Raw genomic sequence first — 22,022 nt, 5'->3', positions numbered from 1 at the left:
GAGAAGGTAAGTTTCCAGTGGGGGGAGAGAAAACGAGCGTTGATGGGCTGCACCACCGAATGCAGTCCGTGGACGCGCCTGTATCTGATCGTGCGCGTCAGATGGAGGCCCAATGTGGCGGACAGGGTCAAGTGAAGCGTACGCTACGGTGAGCAACGACGAAAAGCTAAAAGAGAAATCATGCCCACACACGAGGACATGCATCACCGTCTGGGCGTGTGAGAAAGCACACGCACACACACAAGCAAACACGCTGACAGGAGAACGAGAGCGGGCAATGGGAAAAGGCGAGGGGGGCACGTCGACTGTATTAACTTACACACAAGAGGAGAAGATGCAAGTTGACGTGTTCTGTTCGTGTGCTCTTGTACACAAGTACCGTTGAACACAGACACGAAAACGGTGGAGGCGAGGCGCGCGGCACGAAACACGCAGACACGACAGAGAAAGGAATGAGAAGTTGGAGTGGAGGGGTGGAGATGGGCAGCGGTTCGTGTGTGTTCCCTGGGAAAGCATACCCGACGTACCACGTGTGCTTGACGCTCCTGTATGCTAGCTCTTGTGAAACAGAGGGGGATTACTGATGTGGTCTGTCTTCCCTCTTTTCGATGTTTTTTTTTGTAGAGTTGCCTTAAGAAGTCGCCCATGCGCAGGCAGTCGAGGAAGTCCTTGGCCAACGCCGTGATGTATGCGTAGACACGCACACGCATGCAGAAAACAGAAGCCGGCAAAGGAGAGGCGCGAAAGGCGAGAAGATGCACATCCTAGTTGAATAGGCAGGATACAGAGATGAGGCCTTCATGCAGCGTATCAGAGGGCCAGAAAGGGAGAAAGGGAGACGCGGCTTCCGCTTCTCTACTTCGTGCGCGCAAACACATGCTCCAAGTGAAGAGACACAAGTACGCGTGCCCTCTGCACTGGCGCCGGCTGCGCAGCATCGCGAAGGGATATGGAGAGAAGGAAGGTGAGGCAAACGGGAGCTACAGCTCAAGCCTGCGGTCTCTCTTTGTTTCGCCAAACGACTTCTGTCGAGTGCGGTGCGCTCCGACTACCCACGGCTCTGCGCTTCCGCATCGCCTTACCCACTCCTCTTCTTTTTTTGTTGTTGCGTTGCACCTCTTCTCGGGTACGGGCGCGATTGGATGTCGCCGTGTGCGGGTGTGTGCAAGAGTAACAGTGAAGCAGGATTTTTTTTTAAGAGTGCACGCGCACACAATCGAGAGCGATAGAGATGGCACAGGAGGCAAAGCTGTGATGACGTGCCGGAGGGGAAAGGTTTGAACCTCGCCCTCTCCTCTCGCCGCTAAAACTGCGCAGTAACGAGGCCCGCATGCCTCTCTCAGGGAAGTGCTAATCGATCACGACCTCGTCCTCGCGCGTGCCGCTGCCTCGCGACGTCGTGCGCTGTCGCTTGAGCGGTGGAGTGTCCGTCTCACCCTGCACGTGCTGAGCAAAAGAAGCGCGACGGTCGTCTTCGGGCAACGCATTCGGGGTTCCCGCTTCAACGCACCCCAAGACTGGCTGCGGCTCGGCACTCACACGAGGAGGTGGTGAAGCAGCCGCCGTTTTGGCGGGAGGTGGCCGCGAGGATGTGCACTGGAGTAGGTTTTGCATCTGCTCAGCAAGGCATGTCGCGTCCACGGCCGAGCTCGTCGTGCCGCCTACATTGGAGTCGCTGTTATTCAGAAAGATAAAAACTTCACGTGTCGCATCGTCTGGTACTGCACTCGTCGCGCCGCCGTCGGCAGAACTCCTTTCGGAATGGAGGTACTGCACCATTTTTTCTGCCCACAGTCGCATCGCCAAAGGACCGTAGTCGCCCACGTTGCGTCCGAGCGGTCCGTGTAGGCGGACGTAGAGGAATCCCGCACCGGTGTCGACCACTTGCGAGTACGTCGGGTCATCGTGGTGGTGCGCCACCACAAGTGCCCAGCGAAAGGAGCGCAGGAGGCCGAACGTCTCGTCGCGGTACCACGAGCGACTTCTGAACTCCACCGCGACGCGGAGGCGTCGCTGCCTCCGCGGTGCACTCGAGCAAGGCGCCGGTGTCGAGGGCGTTCCTGAAGACGAAAAAGCCTTGGGTGGTACCGACGTTGTCTCTAGCAACAGCACTTCCTCTTGGGAGAACAGCTGATACAGCCTGGTGAGTCGCTGCACGTTGGCAGCTGAGTACCCAAAAGACGGCGGTAGCTGCACCAACACGGGACCCAAAAACGGCTCCAGCAGTGGGCACAGCTCTTGAAAAAAGACCTGCACGTGAGCCAGGACATCCGCGTCGTCCATCTGCAGCTGCTTGACGTGAGTGAGGAAATTGTTCGCCTTGATGGTGTACAAAAAGCGGTTGGCGTTGACGGTGAGAGGGCGCAACGGCGTCGCTCCCGCGGAGGAGACACCAGCGGCAGCAGCGCCTTCAACTGTGTGTGGTGGGAGCACCGATGCCGTTTTGAGTGAATGGGCGCGGCCGCCGTCGGTAACATTGCTGTTCCTCACCATGTCCGCCCACATCCTCCATGTCCCCGGGTCTCCCACCTTATGGTAAGGGTAGCAGTGTTCCAAACAGTTGAACTTCTTGCGATACTGAGTCAGCAGGCTGCGCATCGACCTGTCCGATTGCCCTACAGTTGGCACGCCATTCAGCGAGCTGATTCCGATGTGGATGCACGGGTGGCCAGGAACGGTGGCGGTCATGGGGGGTTGGAAGAGATTGCCCCACCCATAGATGGTGTTCCGTGACGGCCCGTACGGGGAATGCTGTACAAGTGTGTCATGTGGCCTGCGTTCAATCAGCTGCTGAGGCTGCGTACACTGCGGCGCTGATGACCGCGACGCCGATGCCGGCAGGAACGAAGGGGCAGATTGTGCGCCGAGCATCCTCGATAAATGAACTCTCCAAGAGCACCGAACTGTGCACCGGCGCTGCTCGTGTCACTGTGCGGAGGGGGGAGACGCAGATGAAAGGAAAAAAGTGAAGAGCAAGGCGAAGCGGCACAGCACGCCCGCATGGGTGCTTGTCGTTTTGTGCGGGCGTGTTTGGTTGTTCCAGCAGAGGTACACAAGAAGGGGTGCGATGCGAAAGGGAAAGATGGGAAGGAAGCAGCGTGCAGCAGGCAAACACACGTACACACCCACCGCACCGCCATCAAACAGAAAGGGGAGGTTTCTCGAAGGCGTGGATGTACGGGAGCCCCATCCGTGCCGTCACACGGGTATGTTTGTCCAGTTTTCATCTGCCTTCGTGCGTGCATGTGCGTGTGTGTATGCTCACATTTTGATGTGCATGCATGGGACGTGATGAACGCCGGTGGTGGGCACACATACACCTGTGCGAAGGAAAAGACAAACACTTACAGATATGTGTATATATATAGGATAAGAGGCCACGGCAGTGTTTAAAGAAAAAAGTTGAAGGAGGGGGAAGAGGGGGAGAGAGGGAAGGGGGCAGAGGTCACAGTCACAGAGCAAGCCTCCCTCTCCTTCCCCCCCCCCTTTTTTCCCAACCTCTGGTCAGCGTACCTTTTTTCGTTCTCTTCTCGCCAAACAGCAACCAGCAAACCACACAGAATCCGGTCAAAGACACGAAAGGCGAGGAGGAAGGAAAGAAAGGGGGGGACGAAGCAGCAAAGTCGAGGGAGATCCAGAAAACGAAAAAGGTAAAGGAAACGTATACATGCAAGAGACAAGAAGCACCGCCACATGGTTCGATCAGATGAAACGCAGACAGCGAGTGGAGTCGTCGTCTACCAGCAGTCGTGTACACACACACACAAGGTACAGCAGAGAGGCGAGAGGGGAGGAACCACACCCAATCAACTAGCGGTCGCCGCAAGATACACAAAAAAAAGAGATGAGCTAGATTTTCCCTATACCGCGCAGTAGCGCGGGTCAGGGGTGCGCAATGCGCGCTCCTACGAGAATAGCCTCGGCGGCTGTGGCGCACCCGTGGCCATCGCGTGCGGCTTCTCCTCGACTTCCTTGTGCTCGTACTGTTTCAGTGTAGGGGCTCCATTTTTATCCAGCAGAAGAACCGCACCTTTGTTGCGCATACCGCAGTAGTTGGGGGCCGAGAACACCGTCAGCAGGCGGTTCTTGTGGTTCCACTGAAAGCCCTCCTGCACGCACTGGTGCGCGCGCACGATAAAATACAGATGATTTGTGTTGATGAAGCTTATCGTGGCATCTTCGCCGAAGATGTGCCCTGTGCCACGCGGATTACCGGTGAAGCCGATGGGGGCTCCGTCGAAGGTGCAGGCAGACTGAAACTTGCGCAAAGGTGGCTGGCTCGCGTTCGCACGGGAGTTCGACGCCGTCGCGCCTTGGGCGGCTGCGCTGGAGGATGGATCTGACCACGTGAGGTCGGCCAGCGCGCCATGCGCGATGTTGCGAAACCGGTTAATGGCGATGATACCGTCGAAGCTGTCGTCAATGAAGGGGGACAGGCCACCGTGCATTGCACACACGCGCACGATCTGCCGCGTCTTCTTCGGTTTTGCAAAGGATGCGTTGGCGCTTGGCGGGAACAGTGGCGACAGTTCGCTGGAGGTACTGGCTGTCTTGCTGCTAGTGGGGCGTGCATTGCCGTCAGTGAGCGTAGGCGACTTGCCCGCTGCGCGATTCGGAGACTTGGAGGACTCCGCTGAACTCGCATTTCCAATGCTGCGCCGGCCACTCTTCTTTGCAGCTTTTGCTGTGATGGGCTTTTTCACTTTCGATGCCGCTCCGGGGTTCTCCGCGCCGTCAGCCGCAAGCATGTCCTCGGTGTTCGACGCGGCAGCGGCAGTGGCCTGCGGCAGGGGCGCTTCGTCCTCCTCCTCCACCTCCTCGTAAAGCGCGGCGCAGAGAGGAAGTGAGCAAAGCGCGTCATTCGCGACAAGCCACAGCGGGTGATCCTTCATGTCCCACCCCATGTCATCAGGACTCGTATCGCCCTCCTTGCCGAGATGCCCGCCCCCCTCAGCCGCGGTCGGCTCGACGCTGCTGTTCGTATTGATCGCGTTCGAGTCGTCGCTGTCGCCCTTGCAGGTGGAGCTGACGCCTGGGGAGCTGCTGCCACTGCAGATTCGATTTGCAGTTGCATCGTCAGGGTTCTCTTCGGACGACAACTGGGTGCCCATGTGGAGCGTGGTGACCTTGTTGTCCACAATGGGGTAGCGACGGTGGCATTCGTCGAGGAAGCCGTAGAATCGATTTGTATTCGGGCACTCGTGGTTACCCCGCAACAAAAACACGGTGTTCGGCGATAATAGCTTGGCCGTGAAGAGGAGTGCAATCACGCACAGGCTACTCGGCCCGCGGTCGACATAGTCACCCAGGAACAAGTATCTCGGCGGCTGCGTAGGTCGGTTCTCATCGCCTTTCGGTGCCCCACTGAAGGTCTTCGCTGCGCCTGCCGCCTTGCTGCTCTTCTTGGAGGTGGGAGGTGCCGCAGAAACGCTGCCTCTCTTCTGGGAGGAGGGCGCCTTCGACGTGGCCGCATGGGATTTAGAGGATGCCAGCGCCAGCGCCTCATTCGACACGAGTGGGCCCCCCAGCGTCAGCACATTTTCCAGCAGATCGCGTATCTGTCCATGCAGATCTCCGACGAGGACGGCCGGCATCATCACCATCGCCACATTCGGCTCGGCTCGCAGCAGCTCCTGCACTCGCAGAAAGATCTCGTTGAGTTCTTCGGCAGTCGGTAGGTAGTCTTCCTTGTGCAGGAGACTGTTGTAGATCTTCGGGAGATCGATGTCAGGACAGCGCTCTATCTTTGCAGCTCTGTTCTCCGCGAAATTACCACCACAGGGAGAGGTTTGATGTGGATCTTCAGAGCTGTCGTAGTCGCCGTCGGCGGCGGGACGCAGGTTCGGGTTCATGCATTGCAGGTCACTAAAGAACCCTGTCTCCTGACAGAACACGTCACCCTCCAGCTCCTCGCACAGCTCTCCACAGAAGCGGTAGATGGCGAGGCAGAGGCGCGCGCGCAGGGGGGCCGGCTGCGCCAACAAGTGTCTCAGTACAGGCTCAATCGCAAATGTCGGGTGGAAGTTCTGGGCCTGAATCGTCTCAGCCGACACAGTGGTGTCGACGGCGGCAATCTCGGGAAGGATCTTGCGCAGCTGTGACACAGACTCCTGCTTCACCTCCGTGCTTGCGCAGTTGTCGAGGAACATCCGAAAGACCTGAAACACTTCGGTCAGCTGCGGGATTGTCACCTCCGACATCTTGCGCGGAAACAGATCCACGCTGCGCGGGGTAGAGACGGCGACGTCATCGAGCGTGGAGTGATGGAGGGTAAGATGGACGGCACTCCCCGAAAGACCAAGCGAGTTGGTCACCGGAGGCGACGACAGCGGCGGTGGCGGCAGCTCCTGCAGAGCGCTTTCGGAATAGGATTGTTGCTTCCTCGAGGGCGGCAACGGTGGTGAAGTCTCGGTGGCTGGACCGGAGGCGTTGGCGGGCAGCGTGTCTAGACCTGGGGGCATAGACCTGCTCGCTGCATTGTGAGACGTAGTGGATCCTTTGACTTGCTTTGTCGCCGACCCTTTCGAGTCAGTAGAGCCCTCCCTGGCCGTCAACGAGGGAGTCGCCGCATCGCCCCCGTCTCTGGTATCATCGTGGGTCTTTTTCTTCTTATCCTTCTTCTTCCCAAACAAAAAGAAGCTCGGCATTATGACGTGGGCCCGATATGGGGGGAGCGAGGGGGCGGGGAGGGGACGGATCCCACTGTATGGTGCAAAACCCAAACCTTACAAGGATAAGAAAGGGAAAAAATCCGTCCAGTGTGATGGTCGGATGTAATGTGCGTATCTGACCCCCCTGTGTATGTGCGGAGCTGCGATGCAACACGCGCGTGTGCAGATGTGCTTCACGTGTCAACGTTAGTAAGACCCTCACGCGGCGAAATCCCCTCTTCACGTGCTAGTGCGACACACGTAGGGCACGTCCACTCGAAAAACGGAACGAGGTCTATGCAGTTACGAGTGAAAAAAAAAACTTTTAATGGTGGTTAGGTGGCGCGGACAGCAAGGACGTAACAAACAAAAAAAACACGCGCACACACGGCACACCACAAGCACGAGAACAGAGATGGAAAAACACACTAGCACAACACGCAAACGACAAGCAGCAACGAGAGAATTGGCTAAGAGGGCACGACGAGAGCAGCTAGGCTATCTTGACGCGCTCACACGGCGCGTTCTCTGCCTCTACGAGTCTCCCCACCTCGCGATCGATAGAGCCAACGAAAACAAGGAGAAACAGTTCTTAAGGAGGAACAGCGCCAGATCAACGACAGTCCCAGACACACGTACAAACGGATGGCGAGCAAGTGACCGCAGAGGGCGGACAAAGGTGCCAAAAGGGCATGGAAACAAAGAGAAAAAGCGGCGAAGAGCGGGTGGCGCGTGAGGAGACCGCAACCGAAGTGAGCGAGTTGGTAGCTGAGTGCAGACAACAGAGGAGGGGGGAGGAGGAAAAACAGTACAACAACAAAAAAAAACAGCAGTGACGGAGACGGACAACGAAAGAGAAGAGCAATACCTGCACGCTTGCGTCTCGCACGAGTGTGCGCGCGTGGCTCCTTGTGTGTATGTATGCGTGTGTGGCAAGGAGGGGGAGGGAGGGGGGTATGCAAACCAACCTGGAAAGAAGCAGCCGTATGAATAAGAAATAACCGTAGTAAGAGCAGAAAAAAAGGCAAGAAGACGTTGGACTACGCCTGCACGTCTCGGCTACGCTCAGATACTCGAATGTGTTCTTGCTTATGTGCCTGGGTGGGTGTAGCAGCGAAGGGAAGGCAGCGCGTGCGGGGGAGGGGAGGGGTAAGACAGCGAAGGTCTGCAGGTTGGGCAATCGAGGGAAGGACGGGGAAGGGAAGAGTTGATACCGTCGGGCAAGAGAGAAAGCAAAGGGAGTGACACAGGACAATTAAGGCGCGGTGATAGTCACTGGTAAATGATAACGGTGCGCTCGGGGTGTCGAGCAAAGCAAAAAAAAAAAAACGAGGAAGAAGCACTACGTCTCGTGATGGGCGTGAGTATTTTCCTTGTGGTGGTTGTGGGTGTCGGTGAGTGGACGTGCGCCATGTGGGATTCATTTGCGTCAACACCACGCCGAGGAAGAAGAGGGCATAAGAGAAAAAGAGGAAGAAATGGGCCGATAGGTGGTAGTAAAGGGGAGAGGGGAAGGTCATGAGAGTGAAAGCAGTCGTGACAACGTCAGCATGTTGGGTCAGCGAAAAAAAAGCGAAACAGTGCGGAACGATTCAGGCGGTAAGACCCGCTGCACCATCATAAACGATGATTGGCTGGAACGCATCACGCGCTCTCTGCTTTCATATCTCTCCATTTTTTGTTGTTTTGTTCATTTGCGCGCACGGCTCGTGCTCCTTCTAGTCGCTCGATTCGTGCACCGTGTGAGAGGGCCAGAGAGGGAGCAACACACGGTCTTCACGCATCGTGGAGGCGAGTGCCGAATTCGAATTGAGGGCGAGAGAATGAGGACGTTTACGCGATGTAGAACGAGTCCCTTGCTGGGGGAGGGCATCACACTCACGCACACGCGTATACACATGCTCGCAGACATGTACATGCGACTTCAGCAGTCAGCTGTCACTTTTCCCCTTTTCGTCTTCGACATCCCTGATGACGCCGGCCACTTCACTTTAATACCACAGTGTAGTTCCCACCCTGTGAAGAACCCAAGCAGCTTGCAGCATGCCCTCGGGTATGGTTGTGGACTCTTGGTGCCGGTGGACAGGTGTGAGTTGACGCTGAGCTAGATAGACTTGCGGTCATGGCCGCGTTTGTAGCAGCTCGCTATGAGCCGGGCCGATGATTCAACGAATATCCGCAACCACCTCCTGCTTTTTTCTTCCTTTGCTGTATGGCGGTGGTGCTGAACGTGATCGTGGATCCAGGCCGCTCTGTGCGCGGTGGAATCGCACCGGGTCGAACGACGCCAAACGGTTTTGGTGGGCCCGGCTCCTTTACATAGCCGCAGTGCGACAGAGATACGTTAACTGTCGTTCTCGGCATATATCGGTCGGCGTGCTCGTGTTAGAAGGACAGACTATCGCGCAAATTCATCTCCAGCATCTGCTCCAACCCTTCTCCTTCAGAGAGAAGCCACAGGTTGTACGTGAGGTGAGCGGCCGCAAAACACGTGAAGCGCAAAGGGGTTTTGGTGGACGCATCATCACGCACTGACACACACGCCCACAGAAAGGCAGACAAAGACACCTCTATGAGGCCGCCCGAGCACGCGTCCCGGCTCCACCGCGCCGTCGCTGATAAACGCGCGAGAGGGAGCGATGACGGCAGAAATACACCACAACGAGATGATCAAACACCAACCACAGCACGGACATCTACGCGAGTCCAACACTTCAGGCGAAGGAAGAGTGAGTTACTGGAGCGTCGCGCAGAGAACCTGTCTGATGGCGCGTGCTGACCACCACTTGGACTTCTTGGTGGCAGTGGTGGATTTCATTGCGGCCTACTGGGGAAGCGGCTTCGGCCTGGCTTGCCCGCGCAGGAGGTAAGTCCAATTTCCGTGGCGATGAACTCTTTGCGGTTGCAACGGCATCCGCTGCCAATGTCCCCACAACGGACTTAGCAGTGGCTTAGGATGTGACGTCCGCCTCACCGTATTCTCTTCCCGCCTGCTGCGCCGTCCTCCACCTGTGTTTGTGGCAGCTTTGGTTCATTGTCCCGGGTCGGATGCGCTTCGTCCCGCGAGGCGGCTGGCCGAGCGTCACGACCCAAAAAGAGGAGCGCAAACAGCGTCAAGACAAAGCCACCTTGTAGCATCATCGACCTCTTCGGCGTCGGTGGGAACGACTCGAACCCCTGGCGGATGAGGGCAAAGCTCACAAGCCGCAGCACCCGTGGGAGTGTCGTGTAGGCGAGAACGAAGGGGACCGTGTAGAAGAACCAGGTGTAGAACTGGTAATGGATGGAGCGGGCAAATATGACGCCGACAAGGTTGGCCTCGAAGAAAGTGAGCAGCGTGGACGCGTATACCGCCTGCTCCTGTGCCTCGTCGTCCATCGTCTCGTCACCTTCGCCAGTGCCGCGGCGCAAGAGCGTCGTCTGCCGACACGTATCCGAAATTACCGGATGTAGCACATGCGCCTCCGCATCCGTCAAGTACGTGCGTGCGGCCCAGCGCGTGCGCCACAGCAAAACCCACGTTGCCACTGTCATCGCGAGCAGCGCCTGGCCAAACTCAGGCTTCACGAAAAGCTCGGCATCGAGGAATTGGTAGTTTACCGACCACCGCTGCAGAAAGACCCGATCAAGCTCAAAGCTCTTCGATAGGTAGGCTCTATGGTCGTAGGCCAGAAAAGGCAAGCCTGCGGCGAGTTGCCAGGTCGCACAGACAAGCAGGTACCACGCGACTCGCCAGAAAGGGAGTGTGCGGAGCATCACGTACAACATGCCTGGTGCGAAGAGGAGCACGTTCATCTTGATGGACACGGCGATAGAGTAGCAGAGGCACCCAATGAACCACTGACGCGAGCGTTTGGCGGCGCCGCCGGGGCGGCCAGCGATGAAGGAGACGGCGGCGAACAGGAACAACATGGCCCAGCAGTCGTTGAAAAGTCGCAGCACGTAGAGGCTGCGAATGCGCTTGGAGACGAAGAGCGGTATCATAGTCCTCCACGTGTGCCCTGAGCGGGTGTAGAGGCGCAAGATCATTGTCAAGGTCACAAGGTAGACGCCGGCGTATATCCACTGAGCCAACTCAATGGCCTCACCCTTCTTGGTCAGATAGTAGAGTACACTGTAAACCCAAACAAAGCCGCCCGGGTAGACCAGTGGCCCGGTGCCGCCCTTAAGGTTGCGGTAGTTGAGCTCGCCAGCAAGGAACCCCTCCACCTCCTCCATGTACGCCTTCCAGTCGATCTCCGTGTAGGGCACTGTGAGGATGACGGTGATGATGACGACCGCCTCTGCGGCCAGCGCCACGTACATGAACTTCATCTCTCGTGCTGGAGTGTTCCAGCTGAGCACTGTGTGTCCAAGTGGAAAAAGTCGCTCGTTAGCAGACGCGGTACACGCGAGGGAGCTGCTGCGTGCCCAAAAATATAGGAAAGGGTTAGATACGACTAAAAGCAAGCGCAAGCAATGTTTGAACCAGTACACAGGACGTCCTTGCGTACGGGCGCTGGGAAGCAGAATGACAGCGACTCAGTCGGAGAGTCGCCGTAATACAGGTGACTATCACTGCTTGCCGCTCTTGCTGGCCTTGGCTGTCTACTCAGCGAGAGACTGTGCGCTCGCGCTGGATGGGAAAGAGCAGTTTGCTCACTTGCTCGCTTGGCGCCCTGTGTCATGGAACGCCGAGAAGACAGAGAACGAGAGCGGTGGCGTCGCTGGGAAAATGGCGGAGAAGGGGGAGGTGTTTCAGTAGAGAATGTGGCCAGAGCTGCTTGACATGGGAAGAGAAAACGAGCTGCGTGACATCAAAGTGAAAGGAGAGAGGGGGCATTATTCCAGTGCGCATTATGCCAACAGCCCAAAGGCTGCAGGCAAGCAGTTTATGGGGCCTGAGGAGAGCACGGTGAGCACTTTTCTTTTCGGAGGGGGTTACTTGAAACTGGAAGATATGGAGCGTGGGCCACAGACACAGCAATAAGAGCAAGTAGAAGGCAGCAGAACCGTACCAGCACCACCGTAAGATGGAAAACGAGGTCAGAGAAAAGGGAAGAGGTGGCTCAGCCAATGGTGTCGCGCGGCCGTGTGGAGAGAAAGAGAAGGGGAAGGGACGAAAGGAACGTGATGTATGCGCGTCAACGCTCCGGATAGTCGCATGTGCGTTGCAGCATTCCTCAACATTTGTGGGAGGGCACGTTGCGCCGCATCTTCGCGGCGCTCGCGGGTGGTATTTATCTTGCAAGCAGACTTCTGGCCAGGGCCAGCCCTTGCCCTACTAGCGGTGACGGAAGTAGCATCGCTGTGATTCTGGTTGAGCAGAGCGCCAGCATCTTTTTGTGCGAGAGAGAACACACGCAGGCATTATGCTGCTCAAAAGACAAGATGCGACATATTTCTTGCACCCTCGCGAGTGTGTTTACACATATTGGTGGTGGTGGGAGGGGTCCCTCCCTCGTTGCGCAGCCCGTGTAGGCACTGTCATTCGCTCCAAAATCAGTTGGCGAACTCCTTTCTCAGCATGCCGGCTTCCTCACAAAGCTGGGAACAGGGACGTCCCATGGCGACACGTTGACGCCAACGCAGGGGAAGACACAAGCTGCACTGTCCGCAAGAATAAGCACTACACTGAACGCTGACGAAATAGAGAGAACGTACCGCACAGGATGGAGCACCGAAGAACAAAAAACGTATGGCCACACGGGTGAGCATCAAGAGCATCATGTATAACGCCGACATACAACTATCGTGCCGTCGTGTAAAACGCGAGCGAACAGAGAAGATGCGTGTCTTTGCACATGTTCATCTGTAGCTCCCTGTGGCTGAAAATAAAAGGCGAAGAGGAGAGGAGAGGCCGCACGCGATGCCTTTACAAGCGCCACCGCATCGTTTCTGGTCGTCTTCTCTTTTTTCCGATATGCGCAAACGAAAAAAAGGGACGAGAAAAAGACGAAGAATAACGCCAACTACAGACCGACAGGCAATTAGATATATATACACACATATGTATGTATGTATGTATATATATATATATCACAGGCGTGGAGGAGGAAGGGGGAGGGGGCGGGGTCCGGCGTTTTTTTCTGCAAACTCTTTTGGCGGGGCGATTGTGCTGGGAAGGCGGCAGGACTTCACCACCTCTGCCGGAGATTGATTGCTTGCACACAGGTATAAACAAACGGACGTGAATAAGGAGCGCACCAGTCCCATTCCTGTCCACACTCATACGGCTCCGCAAGCAATCCTACCTCGCCTCCGGCACGGCAACGTCCACTTGTTTCATGCAAGCACAATGATTCGTGCTCTGCCCTGTCCCATCCTCGCCCGAAGTTCATTCAAAAGTCTAGCGACAGGCTCTAACCTTGCACAGCAGTGCTTTTCCGAGCACACACACACACACATCTTTGTCCACGACGATCTTCTCAGAGACGAGGCAAGAGAGAAGCACCACGAGACCAAGACGCAAGAGCAGTCTTTACAATCATCACCCGCCCATCTGTTGCATGCACGAAGTCGTGTGCGAGGGGCGCGCCATTGTTTGTCTTTACCGCAGCACTGGGGTGGCGAGTAAATCCATGTCCTCCTGGGTCGTCGCTGACTGCTGCTGCGCTTGGCGACGGTGCTGCCAGTGTGTGGCATCCGAGGTGGCCTCGAAGAAACGCCAAAAACGGATTGTGCCATCCTCGCCACCGGCAATGGACGCGTAGCAGCCGGCAAAGGGGGACTGCGAAAAGGGAGCGCAAATAAGCAGCGGCCGCGCACGATGACCAGGGAGGGCGTACATTGGCATCCACTCCGATCTCGGATAACCGATATCGCTGCTGTGGCTGTCGTCCGCGGCAACGGTTGAATCCCGCAAACCACCTCGGGCGGGGCAGTCCACCTGGGTAGCATCGTCACTGTCGTCGTCGCTTGCGCCGTCGCTGTGTCGAGCAAAGTCGTCTCGGCCCGCTGTGCTGTCTCTCCGCCGGTCGCTGCGCTGTAGGAGAGCCTCGCGGAGGTAATTCTCGCGGCGCCTGGTGCCGCAGCGCCACACCACGAGCGCATTCGGTGGCGCGCTGTGCGCAGCAGCTGAGCTGCTGCTGCTTTCACTGGTAAAGGCGCCAGCAAACCCGGCGGCCGTGTCAAGAGTCGCGCTCAGAGGAGAAGTCGGCATCTCCATCTCGTCCCATGAGTCGTGCAGGAGAGTGCCGCCGCCAGAGGCGCCAATGGCGCTGCTGCTGCCGGTCGCGCTGGGGCGAGTCGACGAGGAGCGGTGCCAACCAGTGCTGTGCTCGTGAAAGCCGCTGCCACCGCCACCGCCTGCTGCCCCAAGCTCTGCGTGAGCAGCCAGTGCTGGGTAGGGCGGTGGTGATAACGAAGACGAGACGGGTGACAAGGAGACGCCGGCCCCGGTGACTGCGTAGTTGCCCTCAGGATCGTACAAGGCCTGCGTCACAGGAGCAGCCGTCGCACCAGTGAAGGACAAGACGGGCTCGGCGCCGGACAAGTCGTACGTCCGCAGCCCCGCCGCGCCAGCGGAGGCCCCCACTAGAAGCGCATAGGGACTTCCTGGGTGGAAGCAAAGTGCTTTCACAGAGCAGTCCTGATCGACGAGGAAAGTGTGCAAGGGGCGCTGCGGCGCGCTCAGAGACCACACCTTTACAATACCACTTCCACTGCCAGTCGCCACCAGCGAGCCTGTCGCGTTCCATGACACGCTACACAGTCGATCGTGCTTGCGGAGAAACGAGGCGGCGCGCTGCAGCTTGCTGAGTCTGCCGCTGACAGCAGAGGAAACGGACGCGTTCACCGAGGATGAGCGCGGTGCGCCCTCGTCTAGGCTAAGCTCGGCATCCGTGCCGAAGCGGATGGCGGGCTGCACCTGCCTTGCATCCAGGGTGATTAGTCCGCAGGCGGCAGTGGCTGCAGACCCCAGCCAAGGATGGCGACTGCTGGTGCCCACACAGCTGATGGACGAGACAGAGGAGCTGAGGAGACAAAGCGCGCGCGCCGCGCGAGACGTCGACGACGTTGGCGAGGCTGCGCCATCGCAATCGTCACTACCGAGCACGAGTGAACTCAGGTAGCCGGTCGGCGGCGGTGGCATAGCGAAGGCAATAGTGCGCTGCAGTGTGCCATCTCCGCGTCCTTCGTAGAGCTCCACAGCGCCGTTTGACATGCCCAGGAAGCAGGACGTCTCCTGGAAGCGGGTCATCGCAACCGCCGTCGCTCGCCGCGGGCCCGAGAGGGCAGCAGAGGGCCCTGTGCCGATATTGCGGCCAGCTTCCTCGGAAGCAGGAGGGGTCGAGATGCGTGCGGTCGAGGAAGCCTGCCGCGGGTGACTCGGATGAAACAACACCAGATCCTCCTGCAGCGCCAGCGCCATCTGATTGGTCCCCCAGGATAGACAGCTCGTGTAAAAGTCCTCCTGCAGTCCGGCCGCGCTCAGGACACAGTAGGATGAGGTGAGTCGAGTTGGCAACCAGGAGGATGTGCTTGGGCGAGAGCTCGCGTCAGGCACAGTGAGCGACATCATCGTTTCTACGGACGTGGGTGGGCGCAAAACGTCTGTGGGCGACTGCGATGCAACAGCGGTGCCAATGTCCGCTGGGTTTCTCATAGTCGCCGTCAGAGCGGCGGTAGAGCCGGTATGCGAGGCGACAAGTCGGGTATGCCGCGCATGCCGCGAGAGCGATGACGAGGACGCTGCGTGGGGGCTCGACGGCGATGACAACGTGCTTGTGGACGGGTATGCGCCACCTCTAAGAGAGCCTCGTCCACGATACGGACTACCAGATGACATTATCCCCTGTGATTTACGTCTAGTCGTAACCCGCGCGGTGAGGAAGAGAAGTGAAAGACCAACAAGAGCTGGCGAGAAAAGAAAGGGCAGTCGAAACAAACCTCTTCCGTCTCCTCCAAATCAATCACCTCCTTCGACCTCTCACAGGACACCTTCGAACGCGTAGTCCTTTGACTTGTGACCGCGATCACGCGTTTGTGCGTGTGTGTGTGTGTGTGGTGTGGACGAAGAAATCGAAGTCGTTGATGCGCCACAGGCCCCAAGAGCGAGAACGCACAGGAAGGGAGCAACCCAAAAAGAGGGCGTGTGCGTATGTGTGTGCGAGGGGGAGGGGGGGAAATGACGTCAGGGAGACAAGAACGAGGGCCAAAGCAACAACATGATCAAAACAGAAAAAAGAATACAACACCGAAGTCTATGTGAGATGAGTGTTTTGTATGCGTGATGGTGCCACGAAATCAGGGAGAAGCGAAGAGGGGGAAAAGGGACAGCGAGAACACGAAAGAGGGAGAGTGGTGGCAGATGGAATTATAAACACCGAAACCACAACAACGAAAAAAAGAAAAAGAAGCGGCGCGCAGAGAAGCGCGGTAACGTGACAACCGCAACAGTACAAGTGCAGAGTTTTTTTGTTTATGGGATGTTTCTGTCTCGTTCGAGTCGGGATGTGTGTGTGTGAGTGTGTGTAAGACAGACACAGACAGACAGACAGAGATGGTCGCTTATGTTCTCCCTTCGCGTGTGCTCGCCCCAGCTTTCGGAACGGATACGAGTTCGTGGGCAAGGTTGAGGAAGGGGAGGGGGCAGAGAGGGCTGCAGGCGCTATGGCAAACCCAGAAAAGGGGAAAGTAGTACGTCGAAGGAGATGCGCTGCTCCTTTGAGCAAAGCCTCCGACTTGAGGTGCAGTGGTGCAGCGACCAATATGTGCGTTTTCTTCTTTTTCTTTTTGCTCGTCCCTTTGGTAAGCCGTTGCTCTGTTGAATACGCAATCCAAGGGGTTGGGAGGCGTTGCATGAGCTCGGCAAAACGAAAGAAAAGAATGCCGCGTAGTGATGCGGGGGGATGTGGGGAGAGGGGGTGAGAGGGCCAACATGAAAAGAGAGTAGAAGGTGCAAAGTAGCGGAAGAGGTCGTGGTTTTCGCTGAAGCGCGAGCACACACGGAAGCTTTGCTGAGGCGCAATCAGGGCACAAAAACGCTTGTGTATGGAGTGTATGGAAACCAGAAGTTTTGCTTCCGTGGTACCAGCTGCGTTCAAGAGGGGGGAAAGTTTCGCTGGGCATCAACGTGGTTCGAAACCGCACAAATGCCCACACACACACACAGGTACACACACAGGTACACCCTGGCTGCAGTTGCAGCCACCTTGTTGGCCTGCAGATGTGTGTTGCCCAAAAGTCATTTGTGGCACGAAAAGAGAAACATGAGGGTCTTCGCTCGGCTTCGCCCTTCCGTCACGGTGTGCTTGCTTTTCCCAATTGCCTTGTGCCTGCACAACCCACTGAGATATGCCTTCTAGCATTGTTGCGTGTGATGGAAGCTCCTTTTTCTTTTTTTTCTTTTTCGTCTGCCGGTTGTTTAATTAACTTCGCTTTTTTTCTCAGTCTCTCTGCGTTGACGAGCCCTGATCAGCTGGAGGGGAAGGAGCACACATGTAGCACAAGGCCTCTCGCACATAAACACAGAAAGACGCACACATGCGTGCGCATAGAGAACAAAAGGAAAGGTAGAGGGAAAAGGAGGCGCTGCAGGCACAACAGAGACACCACTAAGCAGATCCTGAGCACACTCAACACAGGCTCGGCCTTGTACACGTACGCAGCGTGCATGCGTTGCCCGTATGCGTAGTCAGTATTGCTTTTTTTCCTCCTTCAATTCGCGTGGCATCGTAACATGTGCGTCTCATCCTGCTCTGTGCGTGTTTTGCATGGGTGCGCGCATACATGTGCTTTCCCTTTTCTTGTCTGCTGTTATCCTTATATATGTGTACCGTGTCCACACGTGTTCTCGCGCTGGCGGTGGTGGTGGCAGCTGCACATACATGCATGCATAGGCACACACACACACGCACGTTCGTTCGGAGGTCGAGCAAACGGAAACGCCGCGCACACACACACACAGAAAATGAAGCGAGAAGACACCGTGACAAAAATAGCGACGACGCACTCCCCTCTCCCACCTCCCCTCTCCCCTCTCCCCCGCACTGGGCGAATACACAGAAAAACAAAACAGAAGGGGAGGGAGGGGAGGGGAGGGGGAAAGAGAGACAGCCGGAAACAACCCAAAAAAAAAGAAGGGGAAACAATGGAAAAGAGAAACAAAACAAAAAAACGAAAAAGACGAGGAGGGATCTCTGTCTGCGTGTGTGCATGTGTGCACGTGTGACTCCTGCGACTTGCTTCACGCTCGCAATGCAATGCAAGTAGGGTTAGCGGGCACAATGGAAAGGAAAAAGAAGGGGGATGGAGGCAGGATTCGGTGCACGTTGAAGGGAAGACACCATATGCATCTCGTTTCTCTGAGTATCACGTCCATCGTCTCTTCAACTACCTTCTCCCCTACACCTCCTCCTCCCTCGTGCCGTGTCATGACAACTCACGCAGCAGCCCCCGGCTGCGAAACACCCCACACACGACCATGCAACAAGAGAGACATAGAGCACGAAAAAAGACGAGCCAAAGATAGAGGGCATACGCACACAGGGAAAGAGAGAAAATGAGTCGAACAAATCGGTGACGTCTGTGAAGAGGGCTCGGCACGAGTGGAAGGGGAAACACAAAACAAAATGACACACAGCTGCACGGAGGATATGCCGCACGTAGAAAGGGGGAAGGGAGGGAGGGGAGGAGGGGAGGGGGGCGACTACCGACAAGAAGAGCTTTGCCATGTTTGTGTCTCGTGGGGATATTGTTTCACTCGCTTACTGGGAGCGTGTAACAGTGCCTCTCTGAGCAGCAGCGGCTCGGACAAGAACAAAGGAAACGAGCAGTGATGGCGCTAATAGTGCTTGGAGTGGAGGGGTACTAGTAGCGTTTTCACCACTACTGCACGGCCACTCTGCCTTCCTTGCTGACTCACCCCCCACTCTGTAGATCGCCACGCCACCCCCCCCCCATCTCCCTCCCTTCATCCACCGCCAGTTTCCCTCCCCTTCCCCCGACTTTCACGCGTTCCTTCGCAGCCCCCTCATCACCAAAAGGCGATCGTGTTTGGAGAAGGAGAGAGAGGGAACACGTGTAGCCAAGAAAAGGGGGAAAGACGCACCATGAGCGCAAGACAAAAAAGGAAACGGCGGGGTGCCTTTAGAGGTTTGGGTGGAGGAGGAAAGAAGACGTGTGCGCTACAGGGAACACACCAGCATCAGGTGTACGGGACAGCACAGAGATGAAACTCGGCGCACAGCATCCACCAAAGCCGCCCGCTCGCTGATCCAGCCACCGCGTGCTCTCCCCCTCCCTCCAGCGCATCCACATCAGTCGGTGTTGCGCCAAAGGGCGCCTGCGCGCCTCCTTCAACGTGCTGTGTCTATGCGGCAACACAAAGGCTTCCCTCGCATTCGCTGTGTTGCCACCTTCTGCCAAGAACTGCACCCTCTACACCCACTCCTTGACTTCATCGTCTTTCCTTCCCAACCTCGGTCGTCTGTCTGTTCTGGTTTCCGACGCTCCTGTCTTTCCCTCCTCGCTTGACGGTATCTTCCTTGTTGGTCTTACTTCTACACCACAGACGGCGTGTGAGTGCGAGCGTGTATATGCGGGCCCGTTTCTGTGAGAGAGTAGCCGTAGCGTCATTCCATTTGTTGACTCCGTGGGCACCCCCACGTTAGCCACGAGAGAGCAGCCCAAACACAGTTCGGAAACAATCGCGGCACACACTCACACAGAGGCTCAGGTAGCAGAAGTAGGGCGTGGAAAGGTATAATCACCGTGCCTAAAAGCCCATGCCGCCCATGCCGCCCATACCGCCCATACCGCCCATGTCGCCCATCGGCGCGCCAGCGGGATCGTCCTTTGGCAGCTCAACAATGGCGGCCTCGGCCGTCATCATCAGACTCGCCACAGACGTCGCATCGCTGATGGCCACACGTACGACGCGGGTGGGGTCGATGATGCCAGCCTCGAACATGTTCACGTACTTGTCGTTCTGCGCATCGTAGCCCATGCCCTCCTCGGAAGCCTCCAGCACCTTCTCCACAATAACCGCACCCTCCTTGCCAGCGTTCGCGGCAATCTTCATAGCCGGCAGGCGGATGGCATTACGCACGATGGTCACACCCGTGCGCTGATCGCGGGTGAGGGAAGAGTCGTTGGCGAGAGCCTCCAGCTCCTTGCTGGCGCGCAGCAAAGCCGTGCCACCGCCGGCCACGATGCCCTCCTGCACCGCAGCGCGAGTGGAGCACAGGGCATCCTCGATGCGGTCCTTCTTCTCGTTCACCTCCACTTCCGAGCCGCCGCCCACCTTGATGACGGCCACGCCGCCGCTCAGCTTCGCCAGACGCTCCTTGAGCTTGTCACGGTTGTAGTCGCTCGTCTCATTCTTGATGAGCTCGCGGAGGAGCTCCACGCGTTCCTTCACCGCCGCCGCATCGCCGCCGCCGTTCAGCATCACTGTGTCGTCCTTCGTCACTGTCACCTTCTTGACAGAGCCGAGGATGGAGGGGTCGAAGTTCTCGCCATCCAGTTCGAGTCCCGTTCCCTCATCACCAACCAGCTGCGCGCCAGTAAAGACGGACATGTCTTGAAGCATGGCGGTCTTGTTATCACCGAAGCCCGGCGCCTTGACGCAGCACACCTTCAGCTTGCCCTGCAGCTTGTTGAAGATCAGCGTCGTCAGCGCCTCGCTCTCCACGTCGTCGGCGATGATCAGAAGCGGGCGGCCGCTGCGCACGACGTGGTTCAGAGCCGGGAGAAGGCTGTGAATGCTCTGGATCTTCTTGGCGCTCATAAGCACCAGCGCATCCTCGAGCTCAGCCTTCTGAGCCTTCGCGTCCGTCACGAAGTACGGGCTCACATAGCCGCGGTCCACGCTCATGCCCTCCACAACCTCCAGCTCAGTGGCCATCGTCTTGCCGTCCTGCGCCGTAATGACGCCGTCGCGGCCGACCTTGTCCATCGCCTGACCGATCATCTTGCCGATCTCCTCATCACCGTTGGCCGAGATGGTGGCCACCTGAACAATGTCCTCCGATCCCTTGATCGGGCGGCTCTGCTTGGCAACGCTCTTCAGGATCACTTCCACTGCACGGTCCATGCCACGCTTCATGTCGATCGGGTTCGTGCCCTGGGCAATGCACTTGAGGCCCTCGCCGAAGATGCTGTCCACAAGCACCGCAGAGGTCGTGGTGCCGTCACCAGCCAAGTCGTTCGTCTTGTTGCAAACCTGGCGTACCAGCTGCGCACCCATGTTCTCGAAGCGATCCTTGAACTCGATCGCCTTGGCAACAGTCACGCCATCCTTCGTAATCTTCGGCGCGCCGTAGGCCTGCTCGATAATCACGTTACGACCCTTCGGACCCAGCGTCGTCGCTACCGCAGCAACAGCGCGAGTAACGCCCTTCTGCATGGAGCGGCGGGCCTTGTCGCTGAAGCGCACATCCTTGCCGGCAAGACGCACAGCGGAGCGGAGCATGTTGAAAAGGTTTTCTGTGGGAAGTTGGGTATGCGGAGAGAATATGGGGGGAGGGTAGGGGAGGGGGTTGGATGGGTAGAAGGAAGCGAATCCGCGGACAGGCAGATGAACGGGAAGCCTTCAAAGGACGACGAAGCAAAACAACACAGCAAGCACACACACACACACACACAAAGTCTGTAAAGAGGTGAAGATCGTTATGTTTTTTTTTTCGTTCGTTCTTGGGAACGGGAAGGGGGTGGATAGATGTTTTCGCTTCTTCGTCTTCTCGTGATCACCGTAGCAGGCACCGAATAGACCGCGTACGTGAGAAAGAGAGAAAGAGAGAAACGCGCGAGGCTTTTACGTGGGAGGACAGGAGGGGCCTGCCGCGTTAATAGGAGATCGAGAAGGAGGGAGGGAGGAGGGGATGGACGCTGTTAGATAATGAATAAAAATGGTGCTCTGCTTTTCGTGGTTGTTTTCGTTGCTTGTTGCTAGAGAGGCGTGGCAATCTGTGTGGAGGCCGTGGATGTGTGATCGAAGAAAAAAGGGGTGGGTAAGCAAGGAAGAGGGGGAGGGATATCAGCGTTGGAAAAGACGAGAGAAAACGCGGAGTGACGAAGAAATGACAGGTGGTGGCTATGGTTCTTCTGTTATGTCCTGCAAGAGCAAAAAGTCTCGGCTAATGGTGACGCGCAGCGACGGAGCGCGGTATACTTTCTGATGCGCTTCATTGGCACTACTAGCAGCGGTCGCTCCCTTCCACCTCTGCAAGAAGTACGTACAGGTCGCCCCATGCGCATGTTGCGGCGAGGGGGCGTCCACCATCGCTCGCGCAGCTCACGTGATTGACATTATCATTATTTTTTGTTGTTTCTTTCCTCCTTTCAACTCATATACACCTCTCCCTTTTCCACTGTGGATTTCGTGACGGATGTGTCAACTCGAAGTGATGATGCACAGGCAAGCACAAAAAGGGTGTAGACAACAGC

At 57.0% G+C, this 22,022-nt stretch overlaps 5 protein-coding genes across 5 annotated transcripts; all 5 read right to left on the bottom strand.

The window, feature by feature from the left end:
• Nucleotides 1-1,350: 1,350 nt before the first annotated feature.
• Nucleotides 1,351-2,871, bottom strand: LMXM_36_2060 (conserved hypothetical protein; the record flags this gene model as incomplete). Its single annotated transcript, XM_003874507.1, has 1 exon — nt 1,351-2,871. The coding sequence occupies one exon, from the start codon at nt 2,869-2,871 to the stop codon at nt 1,351-1,353; it is 1,521 nt and encodes a 506-aa protein (XP_003874556.1).
• Nucleotides 2,872-3,905: 1,034 nt separating this feature from the next.
• Nucleotides 3,906-6,647, bottom strand: LMXM_36_2050 (putative serine/threonine protein phosphatase; the record flags this gene model as incomplete). Its single annotated transcript, XM_003874506.1, has 1 exon — nt 3,906-6,647. The coding sequence occupies one exon, from the start codon at nt 6,645-6,647 to the stop codon at nt 3,906-3,908; it is 2,742 nt and encodes a 913-aa protein (XP_003874555.1).
• Nucleotides 6,648-9,620: 2,973 nt separating this feature from the next.
• LMXM_36_2040 (putative alpha-1,3-mannosyltransferase) lies at nt 9,621-10,964 on the bottom strand (the record flags this gene model as incomplete). Its single annotated transcript, XM_003874505.1, has 1 exon — nt 9,621-10,964. One exon carries the CDS (start codon nt 10,962-10,964, stop codon nt 9,621-9,623), a length of 1,344 nt encoding a protein of 447 aa, XP_003874554.1.
• Nucleotides 10,965-13,179: 2,215 nt separating this feature from the next.
• Nucleotides 13,180-15,237, bottom strand: LMXM_36_2035 (conserved hypothetical protein; the record flags this gene model as incomplete). The annotated part of the gene is made up of 1 exon (XM_003874504.1): nt 13,180-15,237. The coding sequence occupies one exon, from the start codon at nt 15,235-15,237 to the stop codon at nt 13,180-13,182; it is 2,058 nt and encodes a 685-aa protein (XP_003874553.1).
• A 4,113-nt stretch (nt 15,238-19,350) lies between these two features.
• Nucleotides 19,351-21,048, bottom strand: LMXM_36_2030 (chaperonin HSP60, mitochondrial precursor; the record flags this gene model as incomplete). Its single annotated transcript, XM_003874503.1, has 1 exon — nt 19,351-21,048. The coding sequence occupies one exon, from the start codon at nt 21,046-21,048 to the stop codon at nt 19,351-19,353; it is 1,698 nt and encodes a 565-aa protein (XP_003874552.1).
• Nucleotides 21,049-22,022: the final 974 nt, after the last annotated feature.

Source organism: Leishmania mexicana, chromosome 20, assembly GCF_000234665.1.
Source record: "Leishmania mexicana MHOM/GT/2001/U1103 complete genome, chromosome 20".
Lineage (NCBI taxonomy): Eukaryota > Euglenozoa > Kinetoplastea > Trypanosomatida > Trypanosomatidae > Leishmania > Leishmania mexicana.
Note: the sequence above shows the minus strand (reverse complement) of the source record. Positions and strands in the feature narration are given on the sequence as shown.